Below are 21,132 nucleotides of genomic sequence, written 5' to 3'. Positions count from 1 at the left end.
AAAAAGTGAGGGGGTGTTGGGAGAGGTGGAGGCCTTTTCCCTCCCAAACACCTTTTGTCTCCTGACCATCTGCTGGGGTTTCATTAGGGCTGTGAGCGTGAGTGCGTGTCTATGTGTGAGGAAGGGGGTTATGGGTTATAGGGCTGGATAACGGAGGAGGGGGGGGGGCATTCCGTCACCCTATAACCATCCACACTGCTGAGCCACGTAGGGCCAGGCCAGACCAGACCAGGCCACAGGAGGCTGCAGACACACACTGGGAGGGGAATTTACTGCCCCAATGACCCCATCCATTCAAACACTCACTGCTCATTTAGCTAAGCAGTGGAAGGTTATTAATAACAACAAACACAGAGTTTTAAGCACAAAACAAAATCCTGACTTTTCACGCTGAGTGAAATGTGCTGAGTGTTTCCTCCAGCAGAGGACGTGGGAATGTGACATGGCACATGCTAATAGTTTCTGGCAAGCATCAAGGGGCGACCCTGTTGCCTAAAAATATATCATATATTACTAAATGATCCTGTCAGCTGCCTTTTAGAGGAGGGATAACTGCTGACAGAATTATTTTCAATGGCAACATTTTTCCAGCTCAGGAGAAATGACATTCTTCTACCACACAGAAGTATAGGGAGGTGATGCCTGTACAACATGCAGGGCTTTGACACTGCAGACCAGGATTCCCATCCTGTGCCTCATGCATGATGTCTGGACTACTAAAAGACATTGGTTAACGCTTGGTTAATATTGTGCTTTTGGTAAAATATTGAAAAAATAAACGTGTGATGTCTCGTGCTTCAAGAACAAACACACAGTCTGTAACTTCGGCCTCTAGGTGTCTCTTAATCTAAACAATAATAAAAGACAGCGTTGGGCTACATCATGAAATAGCGTGGGATCATGGGAGTTGTTGTCTTCACCACCATTACCATAAGCTCCTCCCGGTTTGGAAACAGACCTGGTGATTCTAACCGTTAAATACAATGAATAAATCAGTTTGACATTTAAAGTCAGTGTTTGAGCGACGCTGTAGAGACAGAGACTCAGGGAAGAGCTGGAGCTGAGATTGATGCTAACCTTTGTTTGGATTGTTTCTTAACCTCATTTCCAGTTTCTATTTCTTTAAGAAACTGTTCTACTCAGGCGGGATTTATTCATTTATAAAATCTGGTAACACTTCACTTTACTTGTCAAACTAGATTAAGTCATGGGCTCCAGCTCAGCTCAGTGACACAGTTCCTCCTGTTGTGTCGTCCTCTCTCTTAAACTGGTTGTGGTAACTAATCTGTTCCCATTATACATGTGGATTTGATTAAAGTTGAAATCAGTTTTCGTACTCACTCAGCAGTTTTGTTGTTGAGGAGAGGAAACAGTTAAAGCAGCACACGGCGTCAGCTCAGGTGGTCAGACCGGGTTTGCAGGCTGTCACTCCACTGACTTTTACAGATGTAAGTTCCACTTGTTGCTGGGGTTGCTCTGCACAGTCATGGCTGCTTACTGAAATATCAAGATGTAAGCCACAGTATATACTGTAAACACACACACACTCACACACACACACATACACAATCACACACACACACACACACACACACACATACATATATATATATATATATATATATATATATATATATATACACATTATTATTATTATTATTATCATTACATTCAACAACAAATGAGGGACTTAAAAGAGGCAAAATTACACATTATCTGTGGCCATGTTGAGTCAGTCTCCGGATATAAATAATAAATAATAAATGTCAGTTTAATTTCATAAGCAACATTTTTCATTTCAGCTTTTTACTCTGAGAATTAAAACCATGTCCTCACCATAAAAACTGCACATCAACAGAGCAAAAGCCTGTCTCACTTAGCTAAATGAGACACTCTGCATTTGTGTGTGTGCATGTGTGTGTGTGCGTGTGTGTGTGTGTGTGTGTGTGTGTGTGTGTGTGTGTGTGTGTGTGTGTGTGTGTGAGAAGAAGGTGGTATTGACCCCACGAGCAGATGGGCTCCACGACACTGCTCTGCTGAGGCCTGAACACACAACGGGTCGCGCAGGAGAATGGATGTGGGAGTGTGTGTGTCAGAGACCATCTGACACCTCCTCATAACAGGTCTGCACTCACTCAAATGTTTTACATGTGAGTGTAACAAATGCAGTGCAATCAGACCAGAGCAGTTCATTTGAGAGACTCTGTGTTAACGCAGATTTTCTCTTGATAATCCGGGTCTGACTGCAGGATTGAAACTCAAGCAAGCTGAAGGCAAAAGATGTGCAAAGCAAAACATACAAGTAGCCTTCAGCTAATTTGACATTTTTGGCATTCATCTGATTCATCCAAGGATGAAGGTTTGGTCTCAACATTGGTAGGGACGCAAAAAAAACTGTCACCCCTCCAAAACATAGAAGACTTTTTAATGTTGTCAACCAAATGGTTTATTAACATATGATCTGAATTTACATTCAGAAATGTATCTATATTTAAATAAAACTGCAGTAAAAAATCAAAGACTAAAACTTTAGGAAATGATCATGTGTTATAATAACTTACAAGTTAACAGCAGAATAGGTTGATCATGGTTACATTCAATATTGTTCCTAATAAACTGACAACTGAGTGTATATGAGTAACTATCACTTTATATGCACAGACTGCAAAGTGCCTGACTGGCAATAATTGGTTGATTTCAGTGCAGTTCTCACCTGTGAACTGATTCACCTGGCAACCTGTTTTATCATTTATTATAATTATCACCATAGAACATGTTTTATCCCTCCGCTTCCCCCTTTTAAAATCTTTACTCAGAGACATTTTAACTGACTTATTCACTTGCTTACTTTAACACAGTCATTTTACTTCCACTGTAGTAAAATGTCAGTAACAGTAGTTAGTGACCGTTCACATGGTGACGAGCTGACATCCTCTCCAGTCAGTTTCTGTTACTGCGAGAGTTTATTGCTGCTCTGTCTGAACACAGTTAATGTTTCTGTTTTCTTCATCACAGAGTCGAACTACCTGCTGTACATTTAAACTTACACTAGTTCTGCTCCAGCACCCAGAGCTCTCTGCTCCTTTCAGTACTTTAGCTTAGCAGTTAGCTCTAGCTAGTCTCTCTCTCTCTCTCTCTCTCTCTCTCTCTCTCTCTCTCTCTCTTTCTCTCTCTCTCTCTCTGTGTCTAGGACCAACAGATGAACATGTTCATCAGAGTGTAGTGTTGTTGTAACCTCAGTGTGGAGGATTGTGATGTTTATTACTAGTTCAGTGACTGACAAAGTGGCAACTACAGACCAGAGACAGGCAGCTGCATCAGAGCAAAAGTAACCCATTTTAGAATTAATTAATTTGATTGATTATCAGTTAAAAAAAAAAAAAAAAAAAAGATACTATATATGACTATATTTATATATGATTTCACTCCAAACATAGTGCAAACAAGTTCACTCAAATATTGGTAGGGACAATTGTGTCCTCCCGAAATATTGTCCACTTGTAAACCTATGCCCTTGGATTCATCTGATCTGATCTGAGAGCACTTTTTTGTCCAATCATTAAAAGCAGCAAAAAACTAAGTTTAAAGTGTAAAGATCACAGCCTAAAAGGAAATAAATCGTCTCTCAGATCCTCTTATATAGTGTCATTTAACTTCTGCTTCACTGAGATCTGAATTAGCCTGAAAGCTTCTGCAGAACAGATATGATCTTGTAGAAGGCAGAGGAAAACATGAGCTTCAGTTGCACTGTGATCTGGTGGGAAAACTGGTCCCTACCATTTCAGTATGAGCTTCCCTCTAATTCATAATTGAGCTGTTGAACGCTGAAAACTTGCCTCAACCATCCAGAGAAATAAGGAGAAAATAGAACTTCCTCGCAGTTGTATGTGTGAAATTTTGACTTAATGGCTCTATGTCTTGAGTTATGGCTAAAAAGTGCTTTGTGTTTCATCACTGTGGCCTTGACCTTTGACCTTTGACCACCAAATTTAATCACTTCATCCTTGAGTGGATTCCCAGTGGACATTTGTACCAAATTTGAAGAAGTTCCCTTAAGGCATTACTAAGATATCATGTCCACGCGAATGGGACAGACAACGCAAAAACAACATGTCGGCACAGAGGCATTAGAACTCAGTCAACACATAACACTGGTCATTTTTACGGTGCCACCAAAGTCCTACAATATGTTGTTTTTAATGTAGTGCTAACTTGTGGAATCAAGATATTACTGTAGTTTTTATCCAGTGGGAACATGATCTTTTGGGCCAGTGATGCTGATGGTGTACCCTGCCTCTGCTGTGTGCTCCAGCCCCCTACAACCCTGGAGAGGATGAGCAGGTGCAGTATAGAAAATGTATGGAACAAGATCCATATACTGTATATGTATGCTGTATGTGTGAAGAGGTTGTTATCTTGAGGGGAAAATAAATGATTCTGTAGGAAGAAGATCCAAATGTATGTATAGCCTCCTGTGTGTGTAAACAGGTTGTTATTCTAAAGGAGCAAGATATTGGTGGTTCTGCTGTGGTGAAATTACTAAATGGCGCATCGCTTTAAATATTGCTGTGGCAAAGAATTGTGGGGCTCCTTTTCTTTTCGTACTTAAGGTCCAGTGTTCACCATGCTAAAGGAGAAAGAAATAGGAAAGAGGAAACAATGAAGCTCCTTTCCTTATCAAGGTTGCGGTAACTCAGATAACCACTCTTCAAGAGCAGAAGACCACATCAGGTTCCAGTGTCTGCCAAGAACAGACCAAGTGGAACAAGTTGAGACATACAATATATTATCGGCGCATGACATATTCTTTCAACTCCTTTCTATAAAAGGTCAGGGTAATCACTTGTTCTGTATTTTATGGTTACAAATAATCATGTCATGATTAAGACAGGAATGACAATTTTCACACACATTCCTCACTGAGTATATCTGATCATAAATAAATTGTAATGTGATTTAGATAAAACCAGGTGACAGGAAGGAGCCATCAGTGGCTCAGCTTTTTTTAATCTATTTGTTAGTAGATGGACCCAAGGCAGCTGTTCACATACAATTCTGCTGAATGAGTGACACACCATGTCGTCTTCTCTTTCACTCTGTGATACAGTTGGGCTGATGGAGAGCTCGTTCATCACAGCAGATACAATTAGAGTGATTGAGGCCTTGTCTATTTATTGTATATAAGTGCAAATGGAAAATGAAATTAAAGGCATGTAGTGTACAGTGGGTTGGACACCAGTGGAATCAAGTACAAGCTGTTACCTGCCACTTTTCAAGCCCAAAGGGAACATGAAGAATATACATTTTTGATGGAAATAAACATCTGCTTTTGTCTGACCAATAGTCAGTAAAAAACAAGATATTCAAAGGTTTGGCTTTTTTACTTTATAAATGACATAAATGATAAATCATTGAAAGTAATTAATTACAATAATAAAGTCGTAATTTTACATGAAAAAACTGGTAATTTTAGGTTCTGTGTTGTTTCAGAGGGAAATATCAGAAGCTTTAAAATGAGGAACATGGAGTATCCTGTGAAGTTCTCCTATAACAGAGGTTTCACAAATAAGGAGATACTTCATCTTTTGGGTCATCAGCATCATCATCATCAGCAGCATCAGGGCACTGAAAAGATTGTGCAGAACCTGAGTCTATTCCATTGTCAGAAAGACATACAGCAGTGTTAGAAGCAGCTCAAGGGGCCACCGACCGTCCTTTATCCAGTTTTATTGGTTGTTGTAATATTCCTAAAAATTGTATTTTTAATTCTCATCATATTAAGAATATATTTTCATAAAATCATGACTTTTTTTTCTTGTAAAATTACAACTTTAATCTCATATTATGACCTTTTTTCTTCAGGTATTGTATTCTCAAAATTACAGCTTCATTCAAGTTTTTTTCTTGAAAAATTATGATTTTTTCATAACTTTTTTTTCCTCAATGTAGCCCTAACACTTAGTCTTAGAATACAGTGTACTGAAATTGGTTTTAGAGACTCGTGACACAAACACGTGCAAAAAGTAATAGCGTTTAATTCAAATAAAACCATGCAACAGGTCACAAACACCCTGATTAGATTCAACCCATTATAAAATAAACATCCAAAGCCAAACATTGTGAGGGCAGTGAGGATTCACTGTATGAGGGAAGAGACTACTCCATGGAGTGTACACGGGTCAACCCAGAGACAAAAGGAAACCAAAACAACCAAAAAGAAACCACCACCACCACCACCAACCCACTGGCTGCTAATAATCACCATCACAAAGCGCTATGAACCATATGGCACATTGAAGACGAGTCTGAGAACATGAGTGATTAGCCAGCAGTGTCCTTGTTGATACACATGTTGCTGAATGTCTAATGTCAGTCTATTCCCATGTACCAGACATGCACTCGTTTAAGGAGGGCCAATCAAATTCACATTGTCGGGATTGCAGAAGCTAGGGAATCTGAGACTAACACTGCCTGGAAGGCCGAGCAAAACATTGTTCAGAGCACTTTTTCTTTGTGAGGGCAATCTGTTTCTGCAAGATACGACGAGGTTTGTTCCTAATTATCTTAAAATTTAACACAATATCTCCGTCAGGGTTACAGAAGTCTTTCTGTTTTGATGTGTAGTGAGTTGATTCAAAACCCTGATGACAATACTCATGTAACAAGGACCAACTGTCACCACATGACATGAAGAATCCAGCGCACACACACATAACTGGTACACTCAATCAGTTCATCTGTTATTTTACATGTGTATGGAGAACACAAAGATAATAAAAAAAAGTTATAGTAAGATGTACAGTATTTTTGTTTCATAATGTTGGTCTGCACCATGAACTTTACTGGATGAGTGGCCTCTGTGTTAGGAGGTCGGGTTCTCCTGCGCATCCCTCTCTGTCCAATGAGAGGCTCCCGAGGAAGAAGTGGGAGTCAAGAGTCTTGGCTAACGTGTGTGTGTGTGTGTGTGTGTGTGTGTGTGTGTGTGTGTGTGTGTGTGTGTGCGTGTGTGTGTGACAGGCAGGGATGGCACCAGGAGCCTCAGTTGCTGTACACCTGGCCCTCAGGTGGTTGGGAGAGCCTGTTGTTCTCCTTCATCATCATGTGCTGTCTGAGCTCCTGCAGCACCAGCCGGATGTTGTAGGAGTTTTTCCACCTGGACAGCGCTGTCACCGCCTTAATGTCCACCTGAAGGAAGGAGAGAAGGGGGAAGAAGGGGATTGTGTTTTTTATTATGGCCCCAATGAGAATGATCTTATACAACCTGATGTTAAGATTAAATATGTAGAATGCACTACAAGGCAAAATCAGTGACAGCACAAAGAGCTTTGTAAATTGAAACAGTGATGTCAACCTGATTTTTAAAATATAAAATTAGGTCCTAACTGGTCAATTAGGAGAAACTCCTAAAAATACAGGGTGCGTCAGTCGTAACTTTACGGGTCTAAAGTTTTTGGTCTAAAACTAATTCACAAAAAGACTAGCTCCTTAGTGTGAGAAAAGTTAGACGTAGCCTGGGGCTGGTTTCACAAAGACAGACTCAGACTATTGCTTAGTTACAACAAAGAGTCAGACTTCAGACAGACGTCTAAGATTCATCCGTTGCACAAAGCAGTTTAGTTCTTGATTATCTTAAGCTGGACTGTGGTGCAATGAATTCTGGGTAAATCAGACTTTTTTCAAAATAAAAAAAATGGCAGACGATGGAGCTGTATCCAACCGCTCAGCTCTGTTTACCCTCAGCAGAAAATGTTTTTTCTTTCTTACAGTGAATGGAGAGTGAAACAATAAAAAGAAAAATCAGATCTGGAAAAAAAAAAAGGCTGTGGTCCCTAAAAACTCTTTCTCTTTGCTCTCTCCATAACAATATTAGGAAAGCACAAATTATGAGCAATGTTTTCCTGTTTTTTATTGCGGGGTGCTACTGGTAAGCACAGGTGTCATTGATTGTTACTATGGTAACATTGGTCTCAGGCCTGAGTTAGTCTGGGGGTCTTTATTTTTGTGAAACAGTCTGACTAACATTAGACTAATCTATGAGCAGAATGAAGACTGGAGCAACACTACAGACCAGTCTGAGATATCTTTGTGAAGCGGCCACAGGGGAACTGACTCCTCTTATTCTTCGTCTCTATCATTTTAGCTTTTCCTCTTTTCTTCTAAATGCAACAATGGCCAAAGCTCTCGGCAAGACTGGTAAGCAAACAGCTATTAATGCTATACATATACATGTACGTATGTACGTGTGATCATTCGAGCTCAGTTTTAACAGGCTGTTGTTGTTAATCAAATGTGACCCAGTTAACTCTGATAAACCTCCTCCGGCTTACAGTGTTACAGTCACTTGGCCACGTTGGCAATTACTGGAAATATGACACATGTAGCCCCGTGACAACACACTAATAATTCAGATGTGGGTATTGGGACAAATCCAGTGGATAAGTTCAATCACGAAGCATGACAACATGAATCACAACACCACTCTCAACCACTCAGGAGGAGTCTTATAAATAAGTGCTAAATAAGACCCTTATAAATACTGAATCTTAAGTAAGTTGTTAAATTGAGATTCCCAGCAGAACCAGTAATCTCTTTAACATTTGCTTGTACTTAGACCATTGTAGACAATGTGGCAAATCAATAATCAGGACTGCTCTATTGCATGAGTGATTTACAGGAGAGCTACCGTAGTTCAATATTATGAAGTGCCTTGATTTGTTAGGTCAGTGGATTAATGTGTCACAGATATTACCATCTCAGTGCTTGCATTCTATTTGTAGTGCGCGGTGGACCTTATATATACCGTATATAAGGTGTTCCACTTATTTTAACTGTCTACTACTTTGTCACGAATAAATAATACAACAAAATATACACCTCTATCTCTGTGTTTGCTGTCAATCTCACCTGTTGCTTCTGCCCTAGCTGGCTCTCCCACACCATCATGTTGGCTGCTGTCCTCCGCCTCCTCCTCTCCTACATCTCTATCTCCATTAGCTACAGCTATCCCTTCCTGAGCCTCTCATGCTGCTTCAGGTGCCACAGCAGGGCTGGTTGAAATCTGGACAAATTCTAAACAAATTTATTGGATAGCAAATCACACTGGTTGGGCTGTTCAACTTTCACACGTGCGTTTGTTTTGCTAATACCTCCCATCTGTCTCTGCACGTCCTCAGTCCTTTTGAGTCTTTGAAAAGAGTTAAAGAATTAATATTAACGGCAAATAACCCGAACTATCACTTTAAAATTATCCATCCTAGAGTGTTGATCAAACATGTGACATGTGATGCCATTTGGATACTCACCACACCATTTGAATTGTGTACGCCGCTCAAGTTGATCTTGTTCACAAACCAGACAAGAGGGGGGTTCTCTGGGTATCTGGATCCACACTCTATTTTCAGACTGTATATCCTGCCTTCATACACAGTCTGCAAGTAAAGAAGTGAGTGATGCGTTAGCTCCAAGAGTGAAAGTCAAGGACATTCTGATAGTGTGTGGTGTCCATCACTTCTTTGCCAAAATAGAGTTTTAAGTTTATTCTTGAGCTTGGAACAATAAGGTCCACTTCCTTGTTGTGGAGCTTGACAATGTCACAGAACATTTGTAAATGTGCAGTTTTGTGACAATAAAGCAAATCTATTATTAAAGCATTTCATTATATGTTTTTTAAAAAAAAGCCAGGTGAAAGAGAATGTTTCAGAAAATGAGGACTGGTGTCACATCTTATTAATGACAAGCTTTTAACAACAGTGCAGTGAGGTAAACTGAAGGAGGGTTGTGTGATCTTCACCATAGTCCGATCCTTCAATCCTCACCCTGTGAAATTGCTGATACGATGGTCGTTACATTACCCTATGAGTGAGAGAGAAAGAGGAGTGACCGAGAAAGTGAATGTGTCCCATTATGCTTATCTCTCTCTCTCTTTCACAGATAACCTGAGTGGTGACCAATAGATTTTATGGCTTATATGTGATTATATTCATGAAACTGTGGCAGGGCAGATTAAATTTAATATTAATTTAATACTACAAATAATAAGTTACTACATTAATGGGATAACAAGTCAAATATCATCTTGACATTGGTAAGACATGAGCAACATGAAACGTCGATCACCGATATCATCGTCCATTGCCACAACCCAACTGTTAAGTTTGGGAGATACCACGCCCAGGTTAAGTGGTTTGGTGAAGAGATGCACCAACATGAAAAGCAACTGAGTGAAGCTTTGGCTCTGATGACAGCTGCTCACAGGCAATATCAGTGATCCCACCACTGTAACTGTGGGTGTAACATGCATTAGATCAGTTCAGTATTTTGTTGTGTCTGTCATTATGACGTTAATTATTTGTGATGCATCATCAAAACCCCTGAAAAAAATATTGGTGTCTGTCTATCTCCACACACTACCAATTCCACACAAAGAGGTTTACACATTTAAATTTAGGGAAAAACAGAGCACTGGCATCAGACTGATGCTCAATATGGGCAATGCCATGTGTCTCTGTTTTGATATTGGTGTACAAGAAGTCGCACTGGTCACACCCCTTTGCCACAAACGTGATGTTGTAACGAGGTTCTTAAGTCAGTTTCTGACAAAAAAAAAACACAGACAACTGCAGCACATGTGAGCAGAAAGGCTGACTTTAACTCTATGGATCTGGCTGCACAGAAAACAAGATGCTAGTCCTGAGAAACACTCACAAGTGCTGCAGGCAACTAACCCCTTCTCCCCTATCTTACTGCCATGGCAACCATACCAGACATTTAGTAGTCAGTACCATTGAAATTCCACCATTCTCTACATCAAATTCGACACCATAGCAAAAAAAATAGAACACATACTAGAACACTTGTAGAGTTTTTCTGCTGGCCCCGTCAGTCCTGGGACAATCACATCTCCACTACATACAACATCTACCTGTAGAAAAACAAGTACCATCACATTTTCAGAACCAAAGTATCAGTTCTTGTGACATCCCAACTTTACACGCTGTCAAATTTGTTCCTATCGCACTATGGTAAAAGGAACAAAGTTGTGAGAAATAGGTGAACAAAAACAGTGCATGCGTGCATTTCTCTATATTCTAAACCGCATAAGTAAGTACTACAACATCATAACTCTCTAGAAGATAGGCTGAGCCATGCAAGTGTCACTAAAGGAAGCACAGCCACCCACAATCGTGGTTCTCAGGAAAGCATGCATCTTCCACCTCACAGCTTCTAACCCACTGAAAGTAGTGTAAATCTACCCTGGCTGCATCAGGGACAGACCTTAGTATGCTCATATTATATTAAAAAAAACCAACACTAGGTCAAAAGCTGGTATATGGCTGGACCACACTGTGAGCCATTTGTATTCTGCCTTGTATCAGCTGATTTCAGCTCTTTATCTGTTCTCTTCTCTCCTGCTCTGTGCTCAGATATACAGTATTTTAATGCAGCTGACTTCACAATTAAGCTGTTCTTGTTTACATGTTTTTCTGTCTGTTATCAGACAATGGAACAAGTTTGAAACTGAAACATGTGAGTGAAACGTGGCTCATTTAGACTACATGTTAACCAGCAGTCACTTCCAAGCTGCTGCTCTTCTGCTGCTAAAATACAGATTTATAACCACAACGTTGTCTGACAAAATCACCATATGAATAAGTTAAAGACAAAATAAAATGATGACTGAGGGAGAAAGTTAGAAGCTCATTCACATCAACTGCATTGGGAGGTGCGTCTACAGAAGAAAAGTCTGACCTTGCATTCACAGGGCAGTACTGCAGACTGTCTTAGCAGTTAAGACAGTAGCTTGTCCAAATCATTGCTAGATTTTGTTGCTAGGTGCTTCTTGTTTTTTTAAATAAGTTGCCAAAGGGGTGTGAAAAGTCATCATCTGGCAACAAAGGTGCAAAGTTGGCAACACTGCTTGTTCAAACCAAATCATTTTGAAAGAGCAACAACCAATGGGGAAACTCTGCCCCGTGGTGCATGGTGAAGTTTTAGTGTTGTGGTGCTACAGAGATGCCCCGGACCACAAATCATATTCTCCAGATGTAAAGGAACGTGTTTGTTTGGTACAAGACCAAACAAAAATTACATCATCTTTTTTTTTTTTTTTTTCCAGTGAAATTGAAAATGCAAAAACAACCATTACAACTGAAATCACAATATCTGCCAAAATAATTGCAATATGATTTTTTTTGGCATATCGTGCAGCCATACTCACTCATGTAGCATTTGGCTGACCATTGCTGTGACTTGATCGCTCAGTCAGTCAGCAACAGACCCATTTATAGGGCTAACCCCCGCTGTTTTGTTCCAGCCAAAAATCTATTTTACATTTCTGCAGGTAGAAGCATTTACATGGACAAGATCAACTAAACAGAGCAACACATACCACTCCAAACCAGTAATTGTGGAGTCTGTGAGTATTTTACTACAATATGTAGAATTTCATAGCTTTATTTGTTTTGCATTAAAAAGTGGATTATGAGGTGAGTGCTTTCATTACCAATAATTGTTTAACTGGCATGCACACAGTCGAGATATCAACAATAACAACAAAACATTAAAGGAGTTGTTTACCTTGATGGGAGGTTCAACCAAACTGCAAAAAGTGCCTGTCTCTTGCTGCTCCTCATCTAACTACTTAACTGTGGCTGCAAAAATCCACCTCTTGATGTTTTTACCTAATCAGTGAGTGGTAGGCCTAAATGAAAGCTGCATGTGGCATACACCCTGCCAAAATGTCCTACCTGATATTTATGTTTCATTTTTACCTTAGCAGAGTTACCACAACATATACACTATCTGCTGCTTGATCATTTGCAAATAGAGATTCAGCATGACACCTGCAACTTTAAGAGGGTTTCCCTGCCCTTGTTTCTTGTAGGGGCAGGACACCAACATGGACAAATCGAACGCAGAACATGTTGTTGGCATTTTCTTTCCTAACAAGCCACTGATTCAGCAACAGTAACAAATGTCTTTCATGTACTGGTTTTAAATAGAGTGAGAAGTCATCTCTGACACAAAACCAACACTGCATCAGTTAGCATTTTGGACGCACCAAATGTTTTCTATTTTTAAACTTAGAACAATCGTGAACTGCATGGTGTTAGATGGTCCCTTCTGTCTAAGTTCAAAATATGTCAATCCAATGCAATTCTGGATGCCTATTGGCCAACTGAACGGATCAGCAGCATGTCAGTTTAGTGTTTTAGGCCCTGGGGGTACTCACCTTGGAGGGGCCAATTATCATGCCATTCCAGTGAGTCAGTGTCATGTCGTCATCATCTGCAAGGCCCCAGCTCACTGTACCGTCTCCACCTCCCTTCTGACCTTCCTCCAGTTCCTCCAGCAGCCGAAAGCTGCGGGGAACTACGACGCCTTCACACACGCACACACACAAAGGGTAATTAAATTACTTCTATCTGATCACACACTGGGAGAAAATTAACTCAGATTTCACTCAATAATTTCCCTGAACAAGTTGCTGACCAAAAGCCAAGCTAACCTAAAGTGAGGGGTTAGTAACAGAGCACTGACCTAATACTGACTTATTTTTATATTTCCAAATGAGCAATATTCGTCAGCGTTTCCTACTATAACACAGTGTCATCTATCAACCTCCTAACCACAGTAAAATGACAGTCTGGCATGATTATTAACAAGTATTCAGATTAATCATTTAGTAGTGGACATAACATTGAAATATGCATTTATTCTTGAAAAATGAAAATAACTGCTGGCAAACAAATGTGTTAATTAATTAATTAAACTAGACACATTACAAGGTTAAAGGAATTTTCACGTTAGTAAGACAAGTTTTTATAAGACTACCATCATCCATGTTGTCATTGTGGACTGCACAGCGAAATGAGTAAAACTTTTCTATGACGGCTGAGCAGAACTGCTGGTGCACAGCACATGTAAAAATAACCATCTGAATCTCTGATGCTAACGTGTCTCTCAGATAAATACATTATCGAGAGCAGGAGAATGCTGACCGCTGTGTGATGACCCGTGGGTAGCCATTACCTTGATGGTCAAACTCACATGCTGTGACATCCTTAATTTAAACTGACCACATTTGACTTCGGGTTTAATATTTCAATCTACCAAATTGAGTTCATTACCGAGCTGATGTGAGTGCGTCAATGGGCCAGTAATGAGTTTTGCTTTTTGACAGCAGGCTTATCCTCAGACAGAACCCATTTTAACTACGCCAACCTGGCATTAGGTGAAATTAGTAGTTTTAGCTTTGGGTTAACCAACGATGAGACACTGCGTGACGTTAATAGCGTTTTAAGAAGTTTTCTACTTAACTATTAAATATAAAATCATAACGCTGAGGACAGATTTTCACGTTACATACGCTGCACGACTATGTTTCCAGCTTGTAAACACTGCATTAAGTAAAAAGTACTTTGCGTTCAGTGGATTATCGAGCCACTTCTGAACATTTCTGCCGGAATGCCATGGCACTCCAGTTGTTGATCAGGGCTGTGCTGCCAGCTAACGTTATCTAAGTAAATAACTTCTACTAATCAAGCAAGTCGCGGGTGTCACTGCCTTATGAACACAACAATCCGGACTAGACAAATGTGAACTCTGGCGTGGACTTAAACATAGTGTAGCCTACATAGTTTAGCCTATTCTCTGGCCGGTAAGATACACAATGATACATCACGGCTGCTACAGATGGTCGAGTATTGCTCAAAGACTGTGGGCCAGCTTAGCTAGCCAATGAGCTAGCTAACATCATTAATGGCAGCATTTATGTTCACACAGAGTTCTCTAACAGTCAAACCCGCACTGCAACTGGACTCTTAAAGTGTAAAACTATCATACAGCTAATGCGACGTGATGGGAAATGAACCTCTTCAGCAATAACAAAGAAAAGATACTGTCTGAACTGTCGGTAAGGTCTCCTTACCTGATCCGGCGGCGGCCGCCATCTTTGTCACTACTTTGCGGAAGCGCGCGCGTATGACGTTCACTCGCGCTTGTTCTGCTTCTGCTTCTGCTTCTTTTTCTTTTTTCCTTCTTCTTCTTTTTCTTCTCCTATTTTTGTTTCTTCTTCTTCTTCCGTTGTTACTTAACTGTTATAGTTGTTGTTGTTATTATTGTGCTTCGTTTTTCTTTCTCGATTTTAATAACGGGCTGCAAACCAGCGTGAAAAAGGTGGATGTCGCCACCCACTGTTCCGGAGCGTCTAATAGACCTGCATTTTGTGAAAAACTTGTTCTCTTATATTTCCTTCCCACATGCCATAATTCTGTGAGGAATAAATCATTTTCTTGTGATCTCCCAAAAGTAATTTCTTTTCTCTTTAAGCTCTTCAAGCTAGATTGAACCTTTGATACCTCCATGAGCCAGTGTCCGACAAAATTAACATCTTTTTCCAGATGTTGAAGGTTTAGTAAGACTATAAAAATTTGATAGTTTGTCCCGGGGCTGGTTTCACAAACACTGTGTCTTAGATATAACAAATAGTCAGACTTCAGATAGACATCTAAATCCCCCCAAAAAATAAGCTGTGGTCTCTACTGGTCAGCACAGGTGTCATTGATTGATACCATGGTAACATTTGTCTCAGGCCTGAGTTAGTCGGGGGTAAGGTGTCTAATGTTTTTGGCTTCAAAATGAAATATCTTGGTGAAACCAGCCCCAGATTTTAAACTGGGCCACAGCTGAATCTTAACAAATCACTACTTGAAGTGCTTTAACTTCCCCAACCACTGAAGACTGATTATTGATGTCAATTCGGCTGTGGATACTGATAAACTGTCCCTATATACTATTCCTTTGTCAAAGGTAATTTTAGTAGCAGTTCTTCATATATTCTTAAATTAAATACCCAGTATTGAAATTCTTCTCTGTCCACGTTTTCCTCTTTTAACTTAAGACTTACTTTTTGTCTGAAAAAATCAATGAGGATATGCTGCAATTAATGGTATAAAACTGTTATTTTATTGTATATAGTTTGTATTGTTTAACATTCTTGTTTACGTCACATCCAAAACCATTACCAGAGAATGCAGTGTACTCCCATCACTTCTGCAGAACAGTTGACGCTAAATTCCAATTCCTCGCTCCCTAAATTCTTATCCAATATGTTAATAAATGCTTCATTCTCCTGAGATGTTGTGGCAGTTCACCAGCTTCAACTTGTGGGTCATCAACGGGCAGGTTTTTGACTCTGTTTAAAATAATGTATCATGTACAATATAAACCTTGGAACCAGCTCACCTAAATGGAAATAATCATACAATGTATGCTAATGCTAAACTAATGCAACAACTGTGTAGGATGTAGCCTCAACAGATTGTCCATCCTGAACAAGGAGATATAAAAATATATATATGTTTTGAAGTTTTATTTGCACTTCATGGTTCAGGTGTTTTACAAAAAGCCACAAGGTGGCGCTGTTGGATTTGGAATCTCTTCAAAAACGAAACAGTTCTTCGTGGGCTGATGCAAACAAGTAAACAAATGGGAGGAGTCTTTAATAGTTAGCACTCTATCTGCAAACCTATGAGCAGATTTCAGTAACATTTGGTGGTTCAACACCTGATTTATTTACAGTTAAAGATGTTGATTTTTTTTGGAACACTACTGCCATTTTCTCAGGAACTTTCCCTTTTAACTATATGGCTGATACATCTGAGACAAAATGCAGACATAGAGCATTAACAGGTTAACATGAAGTGAAACAAAACAAAAAACGTTTTGCCTCATCTTTGTTTTGAAAAATATACAACCTTCCCAGTAGAATTTATTTTATCAAGCACTGTCACATCCTACACCCAGACGGTTGTGACTGGTATCTTCACTACAGCAGTTGATGTTTGACTGACTCTTCACCCAAGGACATAGGTTTTTCTTTGGCTACTTGACTGAGAAAGCGAAGTGTATAATAAATCACTTCACATTTTAAATAAAATAATTTGGGTGGAGGAGGAGGACATAGTAAGTAAAGCTATCCCTTGTTGTTGATTGTTCTCTTTTCAGAACAAATTTCTCACCACATTAGTTTTAATTGCTTTTTCCATATGAATTCATGGAAAATGGCCACTGCTGACTGCAGTGTGTTTGTTCATCAGTGGACTGACAATGACATCCTCCATGTATGTGACTTTACATGTACTATATACAGTCTGCAAGTGTGACAGAAACACATAGTTAAATAAACAAACTAGACCAGCAGGCACGTGTCAACAGGGTCCAAGCCCCTGGAGTCAAACATACATGGTGGCCTCGGGGTGATGGAAGTCGGACCTGGAGGTCAATGAGCATGAGCACGATGTCTGAAGAGCAGGAGAGAGATTTAAAAACATTCCACCAAGGATGGACAATCTCTGAGGAGTCAAACTTTGTGTGAAAGAGCCACCTTCAAGCCAATACGCACCATATTTTGTACAGAAACTACAGCAAACTACTGGCCTATGATTCGTGTTAATCAGACACACCTATGTGAAGATACAACATCACTGCTTTTGTATGAGCACAAGTTTTTCCATTATAATTTTTCCATTTTCTGAAATATCTATTTTAATAACGTGTGATCATGTGAGGACATAGATGAAACAAAAACATTGCTTGAAAAAGTAATATCAGCAAAGGAATAAATGTGGCACCTAAAGGCCAGTTGTTGTATAATGTTGCACAGAGCCTGAGTGGGGCAGAAGAAACTACAAGACCAAGTCCTGTGTTAATGGGAGTGATTGTTGCCAAGACATGCAACACTTCCTGTTTGGCCTACAACCTATAGGAAGTTCTTATATAACTTACATATTTTTTTGAATTATAATAATAATTGTGTGGATCAGAATCACAGGCTAGGACGAGTTCAAAAAGGAGGTTTTGCATATTTTGCAATTTTTCGAAACAAAAATCTTTGGCAGAAATTCAGAATTCAGAAAGATTCAGCTAAAGTCAGGGAATGTGAGCATGTAAGATTGTTGAATGTGTGAGGTACAATGTGGGAGTTACTAAAATGTCAGCTCTGTAGGATGTGTGGGTGATTTTTAGAATTTATGAAGTTTGGAAGGTGAAATGTGTGGAAATTTTGTTTTTTTTGTATAAAGCCATTCCTACTTCCATCAATCGTTTCTAAATGTTATGCATAGACCGTACAATGTATATAAAGATGGATGTAGACTCCAGGTCTGAAAAGTGAAGTCAATGTGGAAGTGTCTTAAAGTGCAATACGACTGAGAGTGGCTAAGGGCTGGCTCCAAAAAACTCTGGCTCCAACAGACACCCATTCAAAAAGCATCAACTTTTCTAATGAAATACGAAATCAATAAATTTTTTCCACAACTTATAACAGTGTCATTGGGTAAATTCACACCTCATGTTCAGTGTTCTGGTGGTCCATCTGAAAATAATTCTCAAATGAATGAGATTTAGGCCTTAAAGACTGATATTTTTTAGGGCGTGCCTGGTCTGGAATGTTTGATAAACATATGCATGAACTGAGAAATATAAAAATGCTGCAGGGATGATGTATTTTTGAAGGCCAGCCTGAATGTTAGCATCATCCTGGTTCCCTCCACAAAAAATCAATGGGATTTTAACATGGGCTTTTGGATTATTACAGAAATTAAACTCTGTGACAAACAGCAGTTTATGATACTGAGTGGTTTGTTCAGCAGGATAATCTTCACCAATGAATAATGATTGTTGAAGCCTAACTACAAATACAAATACAAATGGATTGTTTTCTTTTTTGAGCAACTGTCCTGGAAAACGTATATTCTTTCCTGGGACATGAATTGTCCTGGTTTTTGTGAAGATACATTTCTAATTTAGTGTCATAGTTTTAAATAAAACCTCATTTGTTTCCATCTACTGCTTTTCTGTTTTCTCCCTGGTTATGCCCAGTCCTGTGTCTGTAAACATATGAAATCGGGTACAACAGTTACAATTGGCCAATAATCATGCCTATACTTTTATTTGATTGGTAGCAGAAATATAAATATTTACCTTATTACATAGAAACTGCTGTGTGTGTACACATCCACAACCCAACCATGAATTCAAGTGTTAGCAAGAGTGTTATTATCAAAAACTGAAAAAACGAGTGTCTCATTTTTCCATTTACATCAAAAGTGGCACAGATATAACCCACTGAGATAACACCTGTAGGGAAAATGTTCTGAGGCAGATGAGAGAGGTTGACTCCAGTGTAATCAAAACATGTGGTGCATTTGTGTCCATCGGGAAAAGAGGTTCTGTAGTGCTTTTAATTAGAAGATTTAATAGAAGGGTGTACAAAGAAAAGTTTTTCATTTAAAGAATATGTTTTTAGTTGATTTTATGCATTCTATGTAATCAGCTTTAATGTATTTTTAATTAATTATGTTATTATCATTCCATCTTTAATTAATTGTTTTAACATGTTATTATGTTCATTTTATGTCTGTTCATGTGAAGCACTTGGTGCATTGTAATTTCTTTGTTGTATAGCGTTTTGTGCTATATTTATTGAAAGGTGCTATACAAATAAAGTTTTTCAATATTATTATTATTATTATTATTATTGACTGCTACATACAGGAAGTTGTTCCATTACAACTCGTGCATTTTTTGTATTATCCAAATTCTTCTAGTAACGTTTGATAATGAGTGTCTCTCAATTAAATGTGCAAAGTTTTGTGCAGATTGCATTCATTCATGATTTTTTGAAGAAACTAGAAATACCTCCTCGTGGTTGTATACCTCCATCACTCTGTTTATCCAGAATCAGATAAAATATTAAACATTTGTTTGAAATTTGTCATAATTGCTGTGTGAAGTCTTGAGTTAAAGGCTAAAAAGGGTTTTGTGAGGTCACACTGACTTTGACCCTGGAACTTTGACCACCAAAATCTAATCAGTTCATCCTTGAGTCCTAGTGAATGTTTGTGCCAAATCGGAGGAAGTTCCGTGAAGGCGTTACTGAGATGTTGCGTCCACAAAAATGAAAAAAGTAGTGGTGGAAACGTGGCCTATATCACCAGATTCGGCTAAATTCAGGGATCACATTGATGTAAGGTTTTTGAATGTGCGTTGTGCAATGTAATAATGAGGGGCCAAAATTCTCATTCCATGATTATAGCGCCACCCGCTGGTGGACATGTGTCATTTTTGGTGTCTGACATTTCTGCCAATTCCAATACCAGCCCTGGAAATTTCACTCAAACACGTTTTACAGTGTAAGTTGCAGTTTTACTTTCACTAGCAGAAAAGTAATAAATAGATAAAAATCAGAGAGATTACAACAGGGTTCCCAGCACCACTGGTACTGCATGCAAAGCAGCGTGGCCCCCAGCCTATTCGGGCTTACACCCCTAATGAATACATAAACTGCTCAGCTGGCACTAAATCTAGTAATACCTTCCACTGTGCTGCAGGCAGTTCTCTCGCACTCTTTTCTCAGTGGTGCTGCTAGAAATCCCCTGACAAAAGCTTTGGCAAAATAAATACCCCTGACACATTTCTCGAATCATTCAGCCATGGATAACAATGCTAAGCTTCAAATATAAGTTTAAAGCAGCTCATTGCTTGAAAGTTCTTCCCTAAAATGTACTCCATGGACCTTCAGTATGGAGGAGAAGTGACAGTAAGGTTTTTGGTGTACATCTGTATTTTTATTCCCTTCAGTTATGTATTAAAGCACATTTAAGCAGAGACTGAACAATGTGTCACTGTGTGGGTATATGATAATGAACATACTAGGAAAGTGGACCTACACCTCCCCCAACCATCCGTCGCCTACAAGCTTGCCTCCCCACCCTCCATCCCCCACTCCAGCCCGCCCAGCTCCTCTCTAAAGACAAGTTGGTCAGAGTAACCAAGAGCTGTGTGTGTGTGTGTGTGTGTGTGTGTGTACGAACTTTGAGGATGAATGGCTCAGTGTTTTTCTCAGGGACCTGAATGCAGTATGTTGCTGCTGACAGACAGGCGTGCTCATTCACACTCTGCTTTTCCACTTTCCAACTCATTTCTCTGTCACCCTGCTATGAATACAGGCCTATGCTCCGAGACATACACGCAAACACAACAGCAACACAGTGTGCCCTCAGAATGCCTGGGTGTGATGGTACTATCAACTTCAGAAAATCTTTTTACCCATATGTTATGTTTATTGTA

At 39.4% G+C, this 21,132-nt stretch overlaps 1 protein-coding gene across 1 annotated transcript; it reads right to left on the bottom strand.

Annotated features, from left to right (window-relative positions):
• Positions 1 to 6,015: 6,015 nt before the first annotated feature.
• LOC111668669 (ubiquitin-conjugating enzyme E2 variant 1-like) lies at positions 6,016 to 15,070 on the bottom strand. Its single transcript, XM_023424787.2, has 4 exons — positions 14,930 to 15,070; positions 13,232 to 13,380; positions 9,303 to 9,428; positions 6,016 to 7,185 (listed from the first exon to the last, which is right to left on the bottom strand). Exons 1-4 carry the CDS (start codon positions 14,949 to 14,951, stop codon positions 7,039 to 7,041), a joined length of 444 nt encoding a protein of 147 aa, XP_023280555.1. The 5' UTR covers positions 14,952 to 15,070; the 3' UTR covers positions 6,016 to 7,038.
• Positions 15,071 to 21,132: the final 6,062 nt, after the last annotated feature.

The sequence above is a fragment of the Seriola lalandi genome, unplaced genomic scaffold, assembly GCF_002814215.2.
Source record: "Seriola lalandi dorsalis isolate HSWRI2012SDOR001 ecotype SW California unplaced genomic scaffold, Sedor1 jcf7180002054748, whole genome shotgun sequence".
NCBI lineage: Eukaryota > Metazoa > Chordata > Actinopteri > Carangiformes > Carangidae > Seriola > Seriola lalandi.
This window is presented reverse-complemented; position numbering and strand designations above follow the sequence as displayed.